General features: G+C 34.8%; 1 protein-coding gene across 1 annotated transcript in view; it reads left to right on the top strand.

Annotated features, from left to right (window-relative positions):
* LOC149787182 (uncharacterized) overlaps positions 1-21,543 on the top strand; it is a 92,548-nt gene that overhangs the window by 40,498 nt on the left and 30,507 nt on the right. The window contains exons 8-10 of the mRNA XM_089977684.1: positions 50-216; positions 11,205-11,332; positions 18,487-19,056. Coding sequence (XP_089833810.1) covers positions 50-216; positions 11,205-11,332; positions 18,487-19,056 — 865 coding nt within the window. The remainder of the gene's footprint in view (positions 1-49; positions 217-11,204; positions 11,333-18,486; positions 19,057-21,543) is intronic.

Below are 21,543 nucleotides of genomic sequence, written 5' to 3'. Positions count from 1 at the left end.
TGCTGTATATAGATTATTTTGTTACATAATCTTTACCTCCCATCTGCAGCATGGATGTACTGAGGGACAAGATTATATTGGACCCAAAGTGGTTGATTGATGCCCTTAAATCACTCATCACTGCTGATGACATGTTCATCCTGAGAAACACCAAAGCTGTCTCAGACAAGTGGATTGAATTTAAGACAAAGGGAAAGCTTTCTCAAGAATTAATTGGTTTGTAAATTTTTTATTTTGTTTAAAGGAGACTAGAAATCAAAATTTTCCTTTTACGTATGCAATTCTCTACAGATTTTAATTCGACTGCAATGTTTATAAATTAAATATCGTAAGTGGGTAGTGATTATATTGCGTGGAAGATACCACGATTCCGTAAATTGCCGAGTTTTTCCGAGTTTTGATGAGACGACAGATCACGTGGTACCGTGACGCTATACTAGCCAGTCCTCGAATACAAACATAAACATTGGCGAGCGAGGCAGACAGGAGACCACATTTGGGTTGCACATTCAAAAGTTGAATCTGCAGTCTGATATAATAGTTTATGTACTGTACTGGTAAGTGCTAAAAGAAATTTGTTAGGCACAGGCCCGGGCTGGTGACTTAAATAAACTAAAGTCCTGAATGAAATTCCACAAGCCCGGACAGTTCATACCTGTCAACTCTCAAGCCGGGAGAAAAACCTCCCGATTTTGGGGGTATTTCCTCATTTACATCCCGATCTCGTAATATCTCTCAATTTTGCGCAGCGAAGTCCCGATTATTACATTATGTCTGTCAATTTTCATTTGTCAGAAGAAAAAACCCAACCCCAAACCATTTTTAAATATAACGTATGCAATCCACAGTCTAAACTGCCACACTGCTGACATCGTAGCGATATGACTGAAAAATTGTTAAAGCTACGTTAAAAATTCAAATCACACGCACACACGTCTAAACCCGGCACTGGACGAAATAATTAATATCATACAACAGTTTTTTTTCTTCTTTTTTTCTTCTTCAGTAAATAGAACGTGAAGATTAAACATTATTCAAGTAAATTTCAGATTTTTTAAACAACTACAACAGTACTATATTAAAAAAATAATTAAAAGAATAAAATTGTCACCAATTAGCTTAAATGAATGATCACGTTGAAATTTTCTCTGCAAACAAAATCGCATCTCCATTTCCGACAAAGAAACTCGGCCAGTTAACACCTGACATTCCTCTACCGTATATGAAAAGTTTAATTACCATGATTAAATTACAAGGAATAAAACAAAATATACCATGCAGTATATGTGGCCCTAAAGAACTAATTCTGATTAAATATTTTATTCAGCAAACAGTGTTACATGCATTAAGACTGAAACCTAAGGAAAAAAGGTGGGGCATAAAACTGAGAAAAACAGTTGCCACATGTACGGTAACTTGTGACTGCAAATTTGAACTGTTAAAATGAAGTCCATGGCATCGTAAGTAACAACAAAATAGGCATCGTTTATTTGGTATTGCTGATTGCTGATGCTTACACATACACACACTGTCGAACATGGTTTCTTTGAAGTATGTCCGATCACAAGATCAATGCAAGGATAAGGAGTATGTTCATTAGTCACACCGGCTGTATTGTTTGCTTACTTAAATCAAAACTTTAGCTATTTTGCAATTTAGCCAGAACTGACCAGAATATGCAAAAGGGGCTTGTCATGGGGGAATAATAAGGCGTATCACAGCGAGAAAAGGCACGTCAAATGGGCGGTCGCACATTGGGGCAAGGGGGGGGGGGGCAATAGCTCCCCCCCCCCGTTCTATTGTCAGACAGTTAATGTGAAACTTTAACCTTTTTTTTTTAATCGCTGCTTTTTAAACTGCCCAAGGAATAGTTTTATATCAGTTCCAATTAATACAGATTACCGTTTATGCAAACTACATGTATACAATGCATTTTTTTTTAAATTATTTTTTATAAGATTACTGAAAATTGTGTTTTCTCGAAACACGACAGGTTTAGAATCTTATTTTTAGCAAAGCTTCCATTTGATTAAAATCAAATCTAAATTTCACCTAGGACAGTGGTGATTTGATTTAGATTGTGCCGTGTTAAGGCTTGTATGTCAACATCTTGAAAATACATTTACTCATTTCACCAGCGCGATCAAAGTTTCCTCAGGCAAACAATTTTTGTTTTGACAAGCCTGACGGGCACCTCACTTTGAATACAGGATGGGCCGGAACTAAAACCAGAAGGGGCCCAGGGTGTCGGGCTATCAGATTTGTTTTTAGCACTGCTGTTTTAGATAAAAGATATGTGGATTGATTGTTGCATTTTGTGGTCACTTACTCGTCCTTCTACCTATTTTCGTAACTCACACGTTTAACTCTTTTCCCAGGATTTAAAGTGTCCAAAGGTATGTCTGGAACAGCGCCAACTTTTAGTCTAGGCCTAGCATTTACGTATCTTTGAGCTGCTTTTTTTTCATGATCCCTCTCGTAACATTCCTTTGAGAAATGTAACGAGCACATAGTGCTGTATGGTGTTGCTTTGAAATCGACTCGTTTGTAATAATGCACCTATTCTTTCATGATGCCTTTATCTTTCGGAAAAGAAAAAAAAAATATGTCCACAGGCTTTTCTTAATGTTCCATTACACCCGTAAGCAACGCAAAACGGTATTGTCTTTTACTCTGGCAACTCCCACTTGGGCTGCTCGAGTCGCTACTATGACGTCACATCCCGAAAGTAACCGAATAGGCGCGGAAATTTTGCATACGAGGTCACGGAAATTCAGCTCCTAGAAGATAGGCCAATATTTAAATATTGGCATTACGGTCGCAGATGATACTTCAGAATAAGGTTTTCTGCTATAGTACTTTTATTATTATTCTATATTTCCATTGGTTTCTGGTCTCCTTTAAACTATTTTGTACAATATTATTTTCACTCTAAACTTTAAATTGATTGTGACAAATATATTGTATTTATTATTAACTGTGTAGAAATTTACTATTTACAGTTTTGCATTTTAACATTTATCCATCAAATATAATACTCAATCATATTAACATTAAAAATTACTTCTGCTTCCACCAAAATTAAACACTCCCATCAACTTGACTTTTTTTAAAAATCAGATATCAACAAAGGGAAATAAGTCTTGCACATTACCTCCCCTTACCCCACTAAGCTGTGTTCCTTATCTATCATTAGCTTAACTCCAAAAGTCTATTTTTGGGGCACAGTAAGTCAAACAATAATTACATATAATGCAGACATTATTTTTTTGTATTGTTGGCATTATTTCAGATATTTTTTGCAGATAAATTTATTACTACATCATTTGAAATTTCTTTATATCAGTAAAATCATATTACCTGCTATGCACCACAGTATAACTGTTCTTGTTCATATGTTCGACTATTCACACACATTATCTCATTATTATGATATACTTATAAGATATTGTCAGTATATTTTTAATTACCGTTTCATTCTTTTCTTGTTAAGTTGATTGATAACTGTTTTCACTCTCCATTTGCCGACTATTGTTTATTTAGGACCTATCATGGACACATACATTTGTCACTTTGTATTTACACCTGATATGGTTTGCTCATAATATTTTGACATAGTCTGGGAAACAATGGATTTTAAATGCCCCAAAAATTCAGGTGTTTCAAAAAGTTTTATGGTGGCAGTAGACATTATGAAATATGAATTATGAATAGACAGAAGATGTATGGCCCAATGTTCTCATGAGTAAGAAAATAGGGTCAATCCAGAAGTAGTGAACAAGACATGTAAAGTGTACATGTTTCCTCTGACTCCTTGTCCGTTTTATTGAGAAAGCAGGAATGACTCCCACTCCACATGTTAAACTGCATCATACAGAGGACACGTTGCTGGCAACACCAATAGAGATCCAGAATTAAGGGTGTTGAATATGATTCATAAAGTTTTGCCAAAAAGAAAGTCGACAAGCGAATACAACAAAGTTGCATTAAGCAAATCTAGGTTACCCATCTGGTGCAAGTCCATCAATGCCCACAAGCATAATATATTCACTGCACCAGTTAATAAGGTTCAAGATGACATACATCCTTACAGAGCTTTTCACCAGTCTTTGAATATTGTAGATATAGCTGATAGCAATTTTGTTGAACCATGGCCACCTTTTCTCCTCATTGGTACAGGTTGCACAGTAACACCTATTGTATGGAAATGCCTAGCCTTGTCGAAGATTCACATCATCAGTATGTAATCCATTCTATAGTACAATGTTTACAGACAGGTTTTTAACTACTTTAATATTTGTACAGTATATAGTTTCTATTCTCTCAGGATTTGGCCTCTCACATGGTGTACCAATTGGCAGAGAAGACCAAGTACAAACATGATTGGAATGCGGTCAGTCACATTTCCAAAGTCATAATCACACTATGTCTAAAGTTCTATCACTTGTGTTTCTCTGACACTAGATAAGTGTCCTCTTGCTGGACTATGTGTTAATGTTATTTGCCCAAACCATATTAAATTTGGCAGAAATTTGCTGGACACTGACTCCATCTTACTCACCTGGAAATAGAAGAAGAATATTCAAATGGCAAAATTCAGCTCAAATCTATTTTCCAGAGGCTAGAAAGATGGTAGAATGTATAACCTCCCAGTATGATCCATCTTCCTCAACTGTTGTAGAGACAAGTCTAAAGATAACAAAGGGTACACACACTCAGCAAAGTCTACCTGATGAAGCCAATTCTTCAAGTATTCCTCATTATGGACCTGAGAAAAACCAAAATCTTTGCATTGGAAGCATTCTTTAATGCCACAATGCCCAAATCACCAGATAACAAAATGAAACGGAACCCTAACAGGGATCACAAGTAGTCTAATTAACTTGTGAACATGCATAGTATTTTTGGCAACTTTGAGAACAGTAATGCAGAATAAACTGCAACCTGTTCTCAAGGTGACTCTTAAAATTACCCCTTTTTGAAACATCTTTGCAGAAAATGCTGAGAGGGCCTCAGTAAGAGTTTTCTTTTTTGTGAACAACAGTGCTGCTCTTCTTTTGACCATACATTTACAAACCATTATTGTAAGCGATATTCATCATAGAGTGATCAAATTTGGTTCCATTTATATACCACCAAATATCAAATTACAAGCAAGTGAATTAAACCACCGCATTCAGTAGACTATGCCATTTTTCCTACTTGGGGATTTCAGTAAAGCTTATGACAATTTGTTTCCTATCTCTTCATTCTGATTATAATTTGAAAGTCATTGGTGACCTTTACAGCTGTGAACGCTTCACAGTTTATCTAAATAACATTAGCTCTACCGTCAATGCACCAATTCCATGGTGAAAATTAGCAACAGCGAACAAACTGGGTGTGACAAAAGTTGCATAACTAGATTAAACAGATATAGGTTATTAATCATTGATCCTGTTCACCATTTTACATAGTTTACCTGATATTGCAGAATAATCCATTTGCAAGTCATTACCTAACTCTAAAAGAAGCCAGAAGTTATGGTTCACTGTTGACAAAAGAAACCATTAGACAGTGCCAAGAAGCACTGAGAAAATTTGACACTCATAAGATGCCCAGAAATTTATGTAGATACCTCATATTCCTGGCAAGTGCCACACAAATAAAAATGTAAAAGAGCATCACAAAAAAACAAACTTTGTTATATGCTCATTTTTCCCCCATTAATTTTACATTGTCAGAATTGTGCAATATTACCTGATATTGAACCCGCGCAACAATACACATAAAGCATACATGTGCATAAAGGAACTACTTTATATTGTAAACAAGCAGTGGACGCAGATGCCAGCACTTTTGATTTGTACACAAATCATGTATGCTCGCGTAAGATGCTCTTTACAATGTGGTTGTTTAAATTTGTTTCTGAATGAACTAAAACATGTTTCGTGGACTGCCACATACCAACTGCTTTGGCACATTCCGCGTTGATACAATGTTTCGGATTTAGGCTAGCTACAGTATATATAAGACACAAGATAAGGTCCTTACAAATAAAATACAAGTGACAAATCATATATTCTCTTCTTTAGCTGGGGATAAGAATGGCAAAATAAAATATACTTACAGTTTTACATCCTGAATTTCCTGAAAATGTATTTTCATAATTCTGCAAATCCGAATTACATGAGCCATGTAATAGGTTCACAATCTGGATTTCAAATTTTGAAATTGTACTGTAATTTTGATGATAAGTACAATTACATCCTCCTTACTGAACTCAAAATGAAATAAGCATTAAATTCCATAGCGTCTTTTTCATAATTGCAATTGAAAAACTTCATATTTTTACCACATTATGATTTCAAACATTCAGTGACAGAAACAGAAACACATTTGCAGATGTCAACACGCTTCTTCTTAGCTTATTGAATCTGATGTATTTCATGTGGAATTGTCACGTACAAATCCAGTTCATAATCATGAAATTTCCTATAACTGAGAAAAGTACCAGCATGTAATCATTTCAGATCAAATGGAAAAGTTGTTGCAATGCACAAAGTACCAAAATATATTAATTTCAGATCAAATGGAAAAGTTGTTGCAATGCACATTCATTCACAATATGACTCCAAATTTCAATTTTAACTAGACATGCCATTTTCTTTCAAAAGTTATGTCAAACACGCGACTAAGTTCAAATTTATCTGGGCAGAGTTATGTGCGCAGTAATAATGTTGATTTGTGTAATGATGAATATGCGCTTGTGTATTTAGTTTGCCATGCGGCATACATTCATTTACGTTACTTATTGTAGTGTATTTTGTTTATATAATTAAGCATTAGGTAGAATAAAAAAATGAGCATATAATAAAAATGTTACTGAATTTGTATGGGAAAATATGAACTCGTTTTGTCAGAAGGATATACTGCACACCCAAGGTCGTGCAGTATTCAATCCAAAAACTCGTTCATATTTTCCCATAGAAATGCACTAACCTATTAATCTTCTGCTTTAATATCTTGTTCTTCTAAAATAAAGTATGAGAAATAATCTGTAAAAAATGGTATTGGAAACAAACTAAATCTTTCTAATATGTAATTTTTAACAATAAAATATTAAACTGCAATCACGACATAACAACTGTACTTGCAGATAGCTTTTCTAACAATTCAACATCATATATATTCAGCAGATTTAAAGGTCATGAAAGTCAAAAAGAAAAGAAACATTTAAAATTCTCATCAGATAATTCAGAACAATATAATCAACCTTTTTCACTTTCTGGATCTTATGGATGCATTCAAAAATGGCCTGTATGATGGCCACTGGCTCTGAAGAAATACCCATTTTTTGAAGCACCTTCTTTAACTCTACCAAATTTCAACTTTTTAAATGTCCGATGATTTGATCAACATTAGTAATGTACCAAAACCTTGGAAAGATGCTATGGTAATACCTGTTCATAGACCAGGTAAGGATGGCACATATCCTATAAACTATTATTCCATTACTTTGGCAAGCCTTGTTGTCAGAACATGTGATCAATGCAAGACTTGTTTTGGTAATTAGAGACTACAAATCTCATATATTCTTTCCAAAGTGGCTTCTGATATACAGATAGTGCTAAAAATCATCTAGTTAGACTTGAAATGTTTACTAGCTGTTTGCTTCAACTTGGAAATACCAATGATACAACATATAAGTACAGAGTAGTAAACGACTTGCATGATATCTGTGTATAAAGGGTCATCCACCCAATTTTATATCAAGCATCGTTTCAAATAGGGCATTCATGGCATGAGTGGTACCAACCCCTTTTTAATATATACAAGCAGGAGATTAATGTGCCATGGGCAGTATTTCATCTATTACACAATTTGACATCTGTGGTGCTGATAAAAATCTGTTCTTAACCTGTATAGAACCTTTTTTTAGATCAGGATGAACTATGGTTGTATTGTTTATGGTTCAGCCAGAAAGTGATACTTCAAGATCCTCGATTCAATTCACAATCAAGCAATATGACTCTGTGGGCATTTAGGACTCCCCCATATGAAACCTTTTGGTTCAAGTGAATGAGTTACCCCTAGCATATCATAGTGACATATTAACTTTAAGGTATGCCAGACGTTTAAATTCAGCTTTTGCATCAACCCAAATACAAAACATAATATGAAAGAAAATAAACCAAATGTCAAACCTACCTTTCACATTAGGATATCTTCCTGTCTTAACAGCACAAAATTTGACCTTTCAAAAATCCAGAAGTTGTTTCTTTCAGTAACACCTTCCTTCCTTCATTTACATGTCATGAAGGAAAAAAGTCAGACTCCTTCAGTTGTCATAACTCTTATAACTCTCACTATCATTACTTCATGTACAACATAATAAAAGGTTGGGAAACCCACTACTAACCCACATTCTCATCAAACAGACAGAGCTGCATACCTACTGCATTATAATCTTGGTTACCCCACGATGTCAGCGGTAAAAGTAATGAAGAAGCACACCGTGCATCTCAAATAGCCCTATCTTTACAACCATCTGATTTTAAAATATCATACACTAAAATATCACTGGCATGAAGGTTGCTTGTTACATAGCTGCCAACCCTTACAAATTTTGTGTGAATTTCAGCAATTCATGGATTCACACCACAAGTAAAAAATTCACGAATTCTCCAATTCTCAATTATTTTAAATCTTTAATAAAATAACCTATTTCCTGTAAAGCACTAGTCGTGATATTGGCAGTTGCAGAAACGGTCCTGTACTGCTGGTCACGATATTAGTAGAACTACAGCCGATTAGTACAGTTGGCCCGGTAGCTTGCATTTTAGCCTATTTTAATCTATATGTATAAAAGTAGTTTTACAAATGCTTTTGAGAGAATCTGAGGCTTAACCGGAATTTTGCTCCACACATGCGTAACCAACACTGATTTGAGTTACCGTTCGGCATCGCATGTAAGATCTTCAAAATGTCTTCACCACCAAGGAAAAATAAATGTATTGCTCAAAAAGTGAAATTTAATTGGGAATATATCAAAACGTTTCCGTGCATTATGCCATTAAACATTGATCTACATCATGCTTTTTTACACACAGTGTGCCACAAATTTTAGTAGTGGGCATGGTGGCAGAGAAGATGTGAGGAAGCACATCAGTTGCAAAAAAACACGTAGAGCTTGGGGGAAAATTAAGAATTCGCAGATTTCAGCTCTGGAATATTTTAAGCCATTGGCAGAAGACCTGCAAGCTGCAAATGCTGAAACATTATTTGTGAGTTTTCCTGTTGAACACAATCTACCTTTATCAGCTGGAGACCATGCTAAGCATTTGTTCCCACAAATGTTCCGGGACTCTAAGATCGACTCCAAATTTTCCTGTGGAAGAACCAAAAGTGCTGCAGCTCCCATGCATTTCTCACAGCAACAGTGATATCCAAAGAGTATTTTCTCTAGTTTTCTCTAGTGAGGAAAAATAAGACAGACTTTAGGGCCTCCTTAGCTGCAGAAAATTTTTCAGCAATTTTAGTCCCCAAGATCAACCAGCCAATAAGAAGTCTGAACAGTTTAGAAAACAAATTTACAATCAAGCAGTTGAGGAAGTTCAAGTCTGCCACAGTATCATGTCTTGATAAATAACCATAAGAAGAAGTGAAGTTTATGAATACCATAATAAATACAAATGCAGGTATATTTCTGCATATACATGTATGTAGTGTTTTAGTTTTATATTGCAATCTTGATATAGTGTAGTATTGATGGTCAGAGTGGGTGGAGTTATTGTCTTAGAATTTTTCACTAATTCATGTCCAAATTCACTAATTTTTAACCTTATATTCACTAATTGCGAGTATAGAAGGTTGACGGCTATGTTGTTGCTGTAGAAAGTGGCAGGAATAATGGCATGATGCGGTCAGTAACAAGCTTGATGTTGTCAAACCTTCCTTAGGTGAATAGCCACCTTCCTACAAAAAATACCCACAGGGACAAAGTAGTCATTGCAAGAATAAGAATATGTCAAACCCTCTCTTGCATATAATTAAAAAGGGTGAAGACCATACTGAGTACATTTCTTGCAACTGACCCATCACCATGATGCACATTATGATAAGTTATTTCGATCTCCAACCTACATGCAATCGTTACTACAGTGTTCAGCATATGAAGGAACTTTTTGATTTGGTTATGTGTTTTAAATTTTACATTTCTAGAAGGAACTTGACATTTTGTAAGTTTAATTTTCGTTCACGATTGTACAACCTTCTCTGCCCCATTTAACATTTTCGGGTGGATAATCAATGTGGATAAGTCAGTAATTGTTCCGTCACAAAATTTCATCATCTGGTATGGAGTTGCACAGCAATATTAGTCTAATCTTTCTTCTTCCCAGATGAATCAGCAATATTGTCCTAGCATTAGAGAGGGCTTCCTAAACAACATTGTGGCAAGGGAGCTCCTAAATCCCTTTGGTTCTTCATTGCGGCAGCAAATCATGCAGTTGGCACTTTCCTCAGGGTGTCCATTTTCTTGTTGATTAGATCAGCAGAGAAAGATCTCATTGAAAATCAGGCATGTCCTAATTCTGTTACAAGATAGAGAATGGTTAACGATGTGGATTTCCTTTGAAGCCTCACAACCAAAGGTCACAAGCTGCACAGAGGCTAGAGAGCCCAATTTCTAACAGATTTCAAGATGGTCAGTGGCTAGTGGACACAATAAAAGTGAACCCATCTTATCAAATTCTTGGAAATGAAAGCCTCAGAGCCTTCCATCCTTGGCAGGACTATGTTCATTTAGCAAAGTTCTGATAATGTGGGACAATTTAGTGGTGGTCAAATGTCAGGGGAAAAAGGTGAAACAGAGTCACTTCAGCCATGCATGTTCATGTTTATAATGCACAATGTTGAATATTTCCTCTTCTTATTTTATCCATGGAGCACAGGTCTAGCATGTGAGCACGTGGGTTGAAGTCTTGTGCTTGTGCCATTGTGGTTGGTAGATAAAGTCTCTGTACTTTTCAATCATAAATGAGTTTATTCTCACAGAGAACTTTAAAGACTCTGATATCAGTCCAGAATGTTGACTTGAATCTGTGGCTCCTTCACACAGGTCAAAGTGAGTCTTTGATGTGATGGCTTGTAATTGAGTGATTGTTGTTTGAGTTAATGATGTTTGACTGTAAATATTATATATTTCATGCTTGTCATTTTAGATGCCATCTGGACGAAGGAGAAAAATCCCGACTTCCATGACAATACAGATCACCTGTTGCTTATCATGGAACAATTGAACATAATTGCCAAGACAAGATCCTACAATGAAGATGAAAAGGAATTCAAGGTATGTTAATACAAAACTGAAATTTTAGTATTGCATTTGGCTTTCCACAAACCACATTCTTTTGAGTACACACATAGCATGTTTATGGACAGTGGCTGTTCCATTCCATCTCTCCATATATCATAAAATTGATGGAGACTAAAGGAAAACTTGTTGTACACTTTCTTATGTCAAATCAGATTTGGTATGATATAACAGAATGATAATAAAACCAAACTGAAGTTCAGTTTTCACATTTCCAAATTGATCAGTAACTGTATTCTTGTCCTTACATGACAAATAGTTCCTTTATATCAATAATTATTGTCTTCCCCGAGGTTGAGATACTTTGGGTACATAGTATCCCTCCTTCCATCTGTCAATCTTTTGTTTCTGCTCTGTAACTTTAAAGTTATTTGTGTCTTAGATGTGAACCTGGTTTGCTTATATGTAATTGAAAATTGTGTGACAGATTTAGTAACCATGATGTGGTGTGCGACACACTGTTTAGTGATAGCGCATAATTAGAAAAACTTTCATCACTTAATCTCAAATGGCTTAAGGATTAGGATGGTAATTTGAAAGTGTGATTCAAATGTTAAATACTTAGCCATGATCCTACACTTGGCCGTGAAGATAGGACCCTCCAGTGTTGTTCACACCGTACCTTCTATTGATATTTAAATGTAACAAATATCATAAACTTGTACAGCTTTAAGCTTATAGAGCATAAGATTAAGACTGATTGTGAACTTCAAATATTGAGTGATTACCTAACCCTACAAAGAGCTACACAAGTGATATGTCAAACAAAGAAATGATTATATCATTTTAAAATTCTAAAATGTCAAGATTGATAATTCTATTATTAAATGAACAGTAAAGTAGTTGTCTGAATTTTGAGCTTATAGTCCTGTTTTCTTTTTGCCTGTCTCCCTTTTATGTTAAGAAATTGTAGTAAATATTTACTTGTCAGACATAGCTGCTGGACTGGTACTTGGCTTTTGTGGACCTGACAATCTTGGGTCTAACTGGTCCTGGACACTGATAAGATCTAATATAATATGTTCAAACCTTATAAAGACACTGAAAAGATCTAATAATCTATACACACCTTCTAAAGACACTGAAAAGATCTAATAATCTATACACACGTTCTAAAGACATTGAAAAGATCTAATAATCTATACACACCTTATAGAGACAATACAAAAATCTAATAATCTATACACAGCTTCTAAAGAGACTGATGAGATCTAATTATATGTACACACCTTGTAAAGACACTGAAAAGATCTAATTATCTATACACACCTTCTAAAGACACTGATAGGATCTAATAATATGTATATAACAATATAACCAGGTTAGATTTCCAGATTCACAACAGAATACTTTTGACGATGATATAAATACAATGTTTAATAATGAATGACTTGAATGGGCAATTAATTATGAATATGTGCGTGTATATATAATCCAAATATTGGATTAAATAACATAAGGACACACAGACTTAATAATGAAAAAATACGAATAAATTACTTTACGAAATACAAAGACATGTTGTGAATGGTTCACAGTGATTTCACAATGAAAAGATGGATATTGTTTACTCAGCTAGTAAACAGTATAGAATTTTACTTGTATAGTAAAATGAGTTCACTCAGATAGTAGAAACTATGCAAACAAAAAGGGACAGATATACAAGTTATTTTTACAGTCCCGAAAGATACAATGGGTTTTACAAACCCCAAAATTAGCCCACAGCTAACAGATTACATGTAAGGAGATACACTCCGTCATCAGCACACTTTATTTCAGCTCCACGGCTGCTACCATTCAGCTTCACAGCTGCTACAATTCCTGGGGTTGGTTTTACAGCTTGTACCATGTCGACCTCTATCACTCCAATAACTTTGAATGCTCAGGTCACTCTGATCACTCTAGACAGTTTGGACACTCCAGACACTCTGGACAGCTGTACACTGGACACTCTAGACAGCTGAAAATATATCTAATACTGTGTACTGTACATGACACTGGCATATAAGGTAAAACGTAATGACGTTATACACAGTAAGTTATATAGATTACATTATCGGCACAATAATTACAAAACAATAGGTTCAGAAATAAACCTAACCCTGCTCGATAAGAATCCTAATGTACTAAACATTTCTTAAAAATGTAGCTTTATATTACTAACATAAATCACATGCTAAGTTGCAAACAGGAATAAAAATATGCACATTATACTGAATAAACTGAAGCTACATAGTAAACATGCAAAAATAAACGTGGTAATATAGTAGTTATAACTTATACACAAGAAATGAATAAACTTACATACCTCTACAGCTGAAGATGTGTAAAGTAGACCACTGACTGACAAGATTATCCATAATGTAGAGAGTTCTACTTTTACATACGGTGAGGTATTTATGCACAGATATAGTCTGTGCACTGAAGGAATTCCTTTCTTCCTATCAAGAGCACTTTGCATGTGCGGCATAGGATGAACCAAACTCACTATTTCAAAATACAACACAATATACATAAACCACCCTAGGGTATCGTTGTACACAAAAAAAAATGAAACCCGAGTACATGTATTTAATAAATAACAGAATTTATACAATTCCTTCACCATGTACACTCCTTTTAAAGACACTGAAAAGATCTAATAATCTATAGACATAATAAAGACACTTGGACATCAAACTAAATTTTAATTAAATTGTATTTCTTTGAACATGTTTGTAAAACTTGTATCACCTGGATATTCCCTAAGTGGAAAAGTTTGGGTACAATGGCTCTTACTAACTCAAAAACATGGGTCAGTTATAATACTAATGACAAATGAGTCTGCATATATCATTCCTTGTTCGATTTTTATTCAAGAAAATTTCAGCTCGTATAATTATCATGGGCACTTGTGTCATTGTATTTAAATGTACACCTTTACATGTTAACTTTCTGGCATTATATAGTCTAACTGAATTGTTCAGTCAAACTATTGCACAATTTGCTACAGCTTTTTTGTCTGCTAAACTAACTGTATTCATAACTGTTCAGGACATGGTTATTTTAATGGACAAAGAAATTGTACTAATTGATGCTAAAGTCTGACTTTATGTAATGACTGAGTCGTTGTGTTTAATTTTGGAAAAGTTTATATTTATTGTAGAAATTTAAAGGTATATTCCATGATTTGACTATTGAGCAAAATAAACAATGTCTGCACTGGATTGTGTAAATAAATATTTATTCATTACTTGGAAATGGCTGATAGGTTCCTGTCAATGTAGATTGGCTTGTTCATTCAAGCCATTTATGGTATCACGGTACCAATTGTTTTTCCATATACCTCAATGCTAATGTTTTGTGAAATAAATATACTTTCTGTCCTACTTGGGCATGCATGTCACACGCTGTCATATAGAACAATGCTAGATTGTCAATTTGACAATTGACATAACCAGGTACTCCATTGCATTTAAGAGAGATAACTCTACTGGAACTAGACAGGGGTAAGAGTTATCTAGTCACAACAAGCACATTTTCAGTCATGTGTACCATATTTTAAAAAAATCATAAAAAATACAAAATATGATCTAGATAGAAATTAACACAAACTCACATGTTGCCAAGAGGCTCAACTTTTTTTTAAGCCAAACAGAAAGTACAAGTCTTACATAATGCACCAATCACAGCTAGTTTTGTTCTTTAATTCTGAATACAATGTTCCATACACCTTAAGCTCCGCCCACCTGGACTTGCGCAATTGGTACCGTTATACCTATAGCAAACCTTAATTTTTCCAATAATCTGTGAAATAGTTCGGGACTGTATAAGTAACAAATATACTTAGTCTCACTTGTGAAAAACAATTTGATGAGGTACTAACCTATGTCTTATATGAATGTGTAAAGAAATGTCATTGAGCTGTTTGAACTATTGTTTTCATACTTTTGCTTCACTATCAAAATCATCTTTTGAAATAAAATGAATTCTTTCAACTATGAGTTGTATCTTATTCATATCAGCAATTATTGAACTTCACATAGGTGATATGGGATAAATCACATTATATCATATTATGTAATAACTAGGTCAAAGGTCAATGTACCAAATAGCATGCACCTGTCCTACTTCAAAATGTACAATTCACCTAAAAGAAAGGAATTTATATTTGTTTGGTAGGTGCAGAACTTAACATCAGAGACAGGTGGACATGACCCAATCTTATTATAAAGTATAAGCTTTGACCACTTTACACTATCTACAGATACAAGAGGTCACTAACCACCAGTCCTCACACAAAGGTCCACCTACCCATCCTCTTTGTAACACAAATAGTAAGCTTTCCTCCTTTGTAATGTGAATAAAATTGTTTCAATAAGCCCGTCAGTCACCAAATATAGTAAATCGCAGCTTCTAAGTGGTTATGTTTGGATTGGGAGGTGAAATTAGGGGAATAAAATACAGAAAAATGCCAAATATAAACACTAAGTATAGCACATCAAATGGAGTTAAAAACAGGAGGAAAGTGTTTATCTAAAAGGGAGAGGTAGCTTATGATAAAGGAATTAAAGGTGGCAAAATCAGCAATGCGAAAAATGAGAAGTGAAAGTTTGATGACCTTACCTTGGACAAATATATGGGGCAGGGCCCAACAGGTCCAAGGACAGCCCAAAGGCAACTGTGCTATAACATCCCTTACAGGACCCAAATTTCAAGTGAAGTTGTGTTCATTTCCATCTAATATAAAAGGGTGAATAATTTAGATAATATAGATACATATAAAGTATATTTCTTCTACATAAGAATTTAATAATAATTGGCATAAGATAGAGAGAAACTTATCACAGAGCCAAGCAGAACATACCTTATCAGTTTTTAAACTTGTAAACTTTACTGTGAGAAATTATCAAATTGCTTCTACTTACATTTGCGTCAAGATTGAGGGCTAATATAATACTTCACAAATCTTCTCTTTATTTTCATAATCAGTCACTGAAAATGTGAGATTTTATTTCCTTGAAATGTTATGACTGGTGTAAGGGAGATAACTGAATGATATACATAAGGTGTGGTAACCTTGAATACATTATCCATGTAATATAGATGAGTTCATCAACAACCTGTATTAACTTCATTGCAATTAAATTATCTCAAAATACATTACTGACAAAGTGAGAACCTAACATTTAGACTCCTATGTTTAGTGGAGACCTCAAGAGTCATGTAATTTTAATTTCTAAGATGACGCAGCTCTTTCATATCACATAGTTCATATTTTCTACAATGCCGGCATGTAGAGTGCAGCCTTCCATAACCATGCAGATATCATCTCATGCCAATTTGGATTCTTGCGATGGGATGCAAAGTTTCAAGAACAGTGTGGATTTGAATGGAATGAATACGCACTGTGTGACTAAAATGGTTATCATTCTTGTAATGTTGGACCAAACATGGAAATTCCACAGAAGCAGCTTGACAGAAAGAAATAGGATTAATTGAAAGTCAATAGTAGATTATAATTGGGCTTATACAAGTGCCAATGGGAAATGCTGACTTAAGGAAACTGTTCTTGTTTGTTGGTATTCACTGCTACTTCAACAAAAGGGAATGCAAGAGAACTGAACTAACTACATGAACAATTTCAAAGCAGGAGATTGTAAAAAAAAAAGGGACAATTAGAGCAGGACAATTCAAATCAAAATGGGAAGGAATACCAAATCCTTAATAAATTACCTAAAAATTACTCATGCCAGAACATCCCACATGGTACAAGTGATCTATCTACAAGTGTACTTAGAGTGTTCTCTATCCTGGTTTATGGCATGCCTTACAAGAATAAGATAGTTGTTTTTGTACACATGATTTTTCATCTTTTGCAGGTACAATAGCCAATATTTGGCCAAAATCAACTATATTATGTTTACATAACTTATTTTGTTGCATGCATTCCAATCTAGGAGGTAACAGCACATACATAAAGGCATCAGGTAACACAAGTCTATATCTATCATAGCTATAGTTATCAAAAGTCCCCATCCAAAGCCATCTTGTGCTATTTTCTAAAGATTTTATACATTTTATTCTTAAAGAACTTTCAATATTTGACCAAAAGTGTTCAGCACACATTTGTTTTCCTACATCAAACTAGTATAGTTCATAAATGCCGCCCACATGTATGCGTTTCTATGGAAACACTGTGAGGCTATTCTTTCCTTTAGGTATCACGGTACCAATTGTTTTTCCATATACCTCAATGCTAATGTTTTGTGAAATAAATATACTTTCTGTCCTACTTGGGCATGCATGTCACACGCTGTCATATAGAACAATGCTAGATTGTCAATTTGACAATGACATAACCAGGTACTCCATTGCATTTAAGAGAGATAACTCTACTGGAACTAGACAGGGGTAAGAGTTATCTAGTCACAACAAGCACATTTTCAGTCATGTGTACCATATTTTAAAAAAATCATAAAAAATACAAAATATGATCTAGATAGAAATTAACACAAACTCACATGTTGCCAAGAGGCTCAACTTTTTTTTAAGCCAAACAGAAAGTACAAGTCTTACATAATGCACCAATCACAGCTAGTTTTGTTCTTTAATTCTGAATACAATGTTCCATACACCTTAAGCTCCGCCCACCTGGACTTGCGCAATTGGTACCATTATACCTTATATGGAAACTAAAGTAAGTGCCATAATGATATTGCCAGCTTATTAAGATGTGCTAGCTGAAGATCTTTACCTGATATTTTTTAATTGGTATTGCCACGTTTGCAGGGTTATGCTTTTGTACTCCATGTACAAATGTCTTATGTTTAAGGTAATATAGGTACATATACTTGTCTTAATTTCTGTATGGCAACAAGAATGCGTATTTCCAGTCAGCTAACCATTCCTGTTTTCCATTGATAATATTATGTCTTTTGCCCTCCTTGTTAAAAGAAACACATTACCGAAATTGATTTGGGCATCTAACTGAGCCGGTCTTGGCCAGCACTTTTAAGCACTTCATACATTATATTTACTAGTCCATCCTGACTAATCTGAATTTAAATTCCAGTGCAGTAGGAAAAACATATTTTGTTCTGCCTAATATCTTTCATTTCATGGCACTAAACCCTTTTAATGCATTTCAGCACGAGGACTACTACCTTGCGCCATGTATGCTCCGTCAAGCAGTACCAAAAGAAATTATATCCCCAGAATCAGACCCTGAGATGGATAGTACATCAGTACTCTGCTTCATGTGTTCAGGGAAGTTTTTACCACCACCCATTTTCCATAGACTTGTTGGTGCATGCTTGACGCACTGGCCCATTGCCAAAAAGAGGTCTGAAAATCTAATATACTGTGGATGTTGTGTGTTTGACCTTGACCATCATCATAGATTGACCCTCCACTTCAGGAACTACATCATTTTTGCAAGGGTCACAAGAATGGGAGTCAAAGACACAACCTTGACTTCAGAGCTTTGCAGTAAAGCCAGAAAGTTCATCTTTGAGAACTTGTCAAAAATACTTGGAAACTTGGGCCAGAGCCTACAGTTTGAGATACACATAAAGTGCCCTGATACTAATGCAGACAGTCTTGAGGGCCTGATTGCTGTGTCACTAATCCAAGAGAATGAAATAGTAATTTGTCATGCCCACGACAAGAGTCATACACTCATTTCACGAGATCTGCTTCAGTTCTGGTTTCCAGAAGAGGTGAGTACAAGCAGTTTCGTCCTCTTAAAACATGTGCATATATCTTCTCTGTCAGATGATATATAGAGTCTAATGTGACAGCTTTTAGATTCTGGTAAATATATTGTGTTTAGCATCAGGCAGATATATACTGTATAATGTGAAATCTATTATTATCAGATAGTCTGCAATTTACATATAGCATGTACTGTTTAATATTTTTTTATATTACCACACGTTATCATATCACTGTAAGTTATTGTAATTGATCAAAATAAGCACCTGCAGTTAATATGCAGTTTTCTCTTACTGATTAGCTACAATCTTGGGAATTTTTTTTTGACCCTGCCTTGTGGAATTGCTTGTCATCAGTGATTATTTTGGCTGCAAATTTTTTATTCGAGTCACAAGAGGAACTAAAAATGATATCTTCTGTCTGAAACATTGCCAGTTTACCCCACTGGGGCTTGTAATGTCGTGTATAATATATCATACATGACAAAATGGCTAAAATCCCATGTCGGCAACAATAATAACAAGTAGAAATAAAGGTATTGCTCAGTTGATATCAGGTATATGGAGTTGAGCCGGACTGCATTCCTCTATCATGCAATCCACCCTATATACAAGTGTGGTTTAAATATTAACTTACAGAATTAAATAAACGCACCTCCGTTCACAGAATAATGTAGACATAAACCAGTCTCCAAACTGACAGAAGTTTATCCATCCACTGCATATTTATGTGGTAAATATATGATGCAATTTGAATTCAAAATGAAATTTGTGTACATATTCTGCAGTCTACTGTTCTAAATCAAATACTGCAAATATCTGGCCACAAATACATTGCAGTACATATGGAAATTTCTGCATCCAATAAACCCTCTTTCATGTGCAAATAGCATCAGTGTAATGTTTAGTTGTGAAAAAAATACTTTAGGTTTTGTAAAAATGGATTGTCAACCATTGCCTGTTCTAACAGGTACTGCATCAAATAATGTGACTTCATGCGCATTGGACATTCTGTGTTGAGAAATGATTTTGCCTGTGTAAAATGTTATGTTTATTCAAAAGGACGCTTGTTCTTTGATTTATAGTTTGTAAGAAAAGTATAATCTACATTTAAACATTTCTAACATTTGTTTGGGACTATTTTTGTGCACAACAAATCAAAATTGCAACATATGGTCAGAATGAATAAAATTATTTGTTCTTCTTTCTATCTAAATAATCTCCACTGAAATAAAAACTATGTGATTAAAAAAACTCAAATGGGTAGTGATTTAATATTGAATTTTTAAAATGAGTTGAATAATGTCCAGCTTTTGCTAGCCTTGGAAAGCAAAAGCTGGGCATTATTCAACTTGTTTCATAAATTCAGTTTTACATCATTACCCATCTGAGATCCTCTATAACTCTGTTAAATATATTGTCTTTTAAATCAGGCAGAATATATACTTTATCATGTGTTGTCCCTTAGACTCTGGTAAATGCTTGCCCCTTACATCATGTAGTTTGTATACATCATAATTTGATATAATAAACACTATGGTTTCTGTGATGTGGAGCATGTTGTTGAATATGTATGTGCCTGTTATTAGACTATATGTTCTCTGTGATGTGGATCAGGTTGTTGACTATTTGTGTGCCTATTTTTAGACTCTATGGTCTCTGTGATGTGGAGCAGGTTGTTGAATATGTATGTGCCTGTTAATAGACTCTATGGTCTCTGTGATGTGGAGCAGGTTGTTGAACATGCATGTGCCTGCTATTAGACTCTATGGTCTCTGTGATGTGGAGCAGGTTGTTGAATATGCATGTGACTGCTATTAGACTCTATGGTCTCTGTGATATGGAGCAGGTTGTTGAATATGTATGTGCCTGTTAATAGACTCTATGGTATCTGTGATGTGGAGCAGGTTGTTGAATATGCATGTGCCTGTTTATTTATTTTGTCCTTTATTTGGGCCGTATGACTTCAGATGAAGGCAGTAGAAACTACATTGTACAAAATTGAAAAAATACGAGTACCTTTAGCAGTACAAAGTCCAAAAAACATTATTTTGGAACTTCCTTCAATGTACATTAGACATGGTATAAAGATGTTTTATCCCATAGTTGTCACAGTCATAGATCCTACGAGTCACAGATATTGTGGGTGAATCATTTTACATGCACATGTCAAAGGAAACAATTCAGAATTCTATCAAAAACTGTTGAAACTGGTTTGAAAACTGTAGAAAAGATATTGCTTGTATATGTGCTACTTAATCATTTCAGTCTACAGTCAAATACCTAGAGAAACTATGAGATGATCTTTGCTAAACTTTATTAGTCTGTCTATCCATTAGCATCATTGGTCCTAAATGAAAATGGTGCTGTTCACACATGGCCACCATTGCATAGATTTCGGAAAATGTTTTCATTATTTATACTCCTAAATGTATGGTTGATTAACATTTATGTTTACTGAAAGAGATGGTTGATTAACATTTTTGTGTACTG

Source organism: Sinohyriopsis cumingii, chromosome 12 (genome assembly GCF_028554795.1).
Source record: "Sinohyriopsis cumingii isolate HCF-2022 chromosome 12, ASM2855479v2, whole genome shotgun sequence".
NCBI classification, from domain to species: domain Eukaryota; kingdom Metazoa; phylum Mollusca; class Bivalvia; order Unionida; family Unionidae; genus Sinohyriopsis; species Sinohyriopsis cumingii.
Note: the sequence above shows the minus strand (reverse complement) of the source record. Positions and strands in the feature narration are given on the sequence as shown.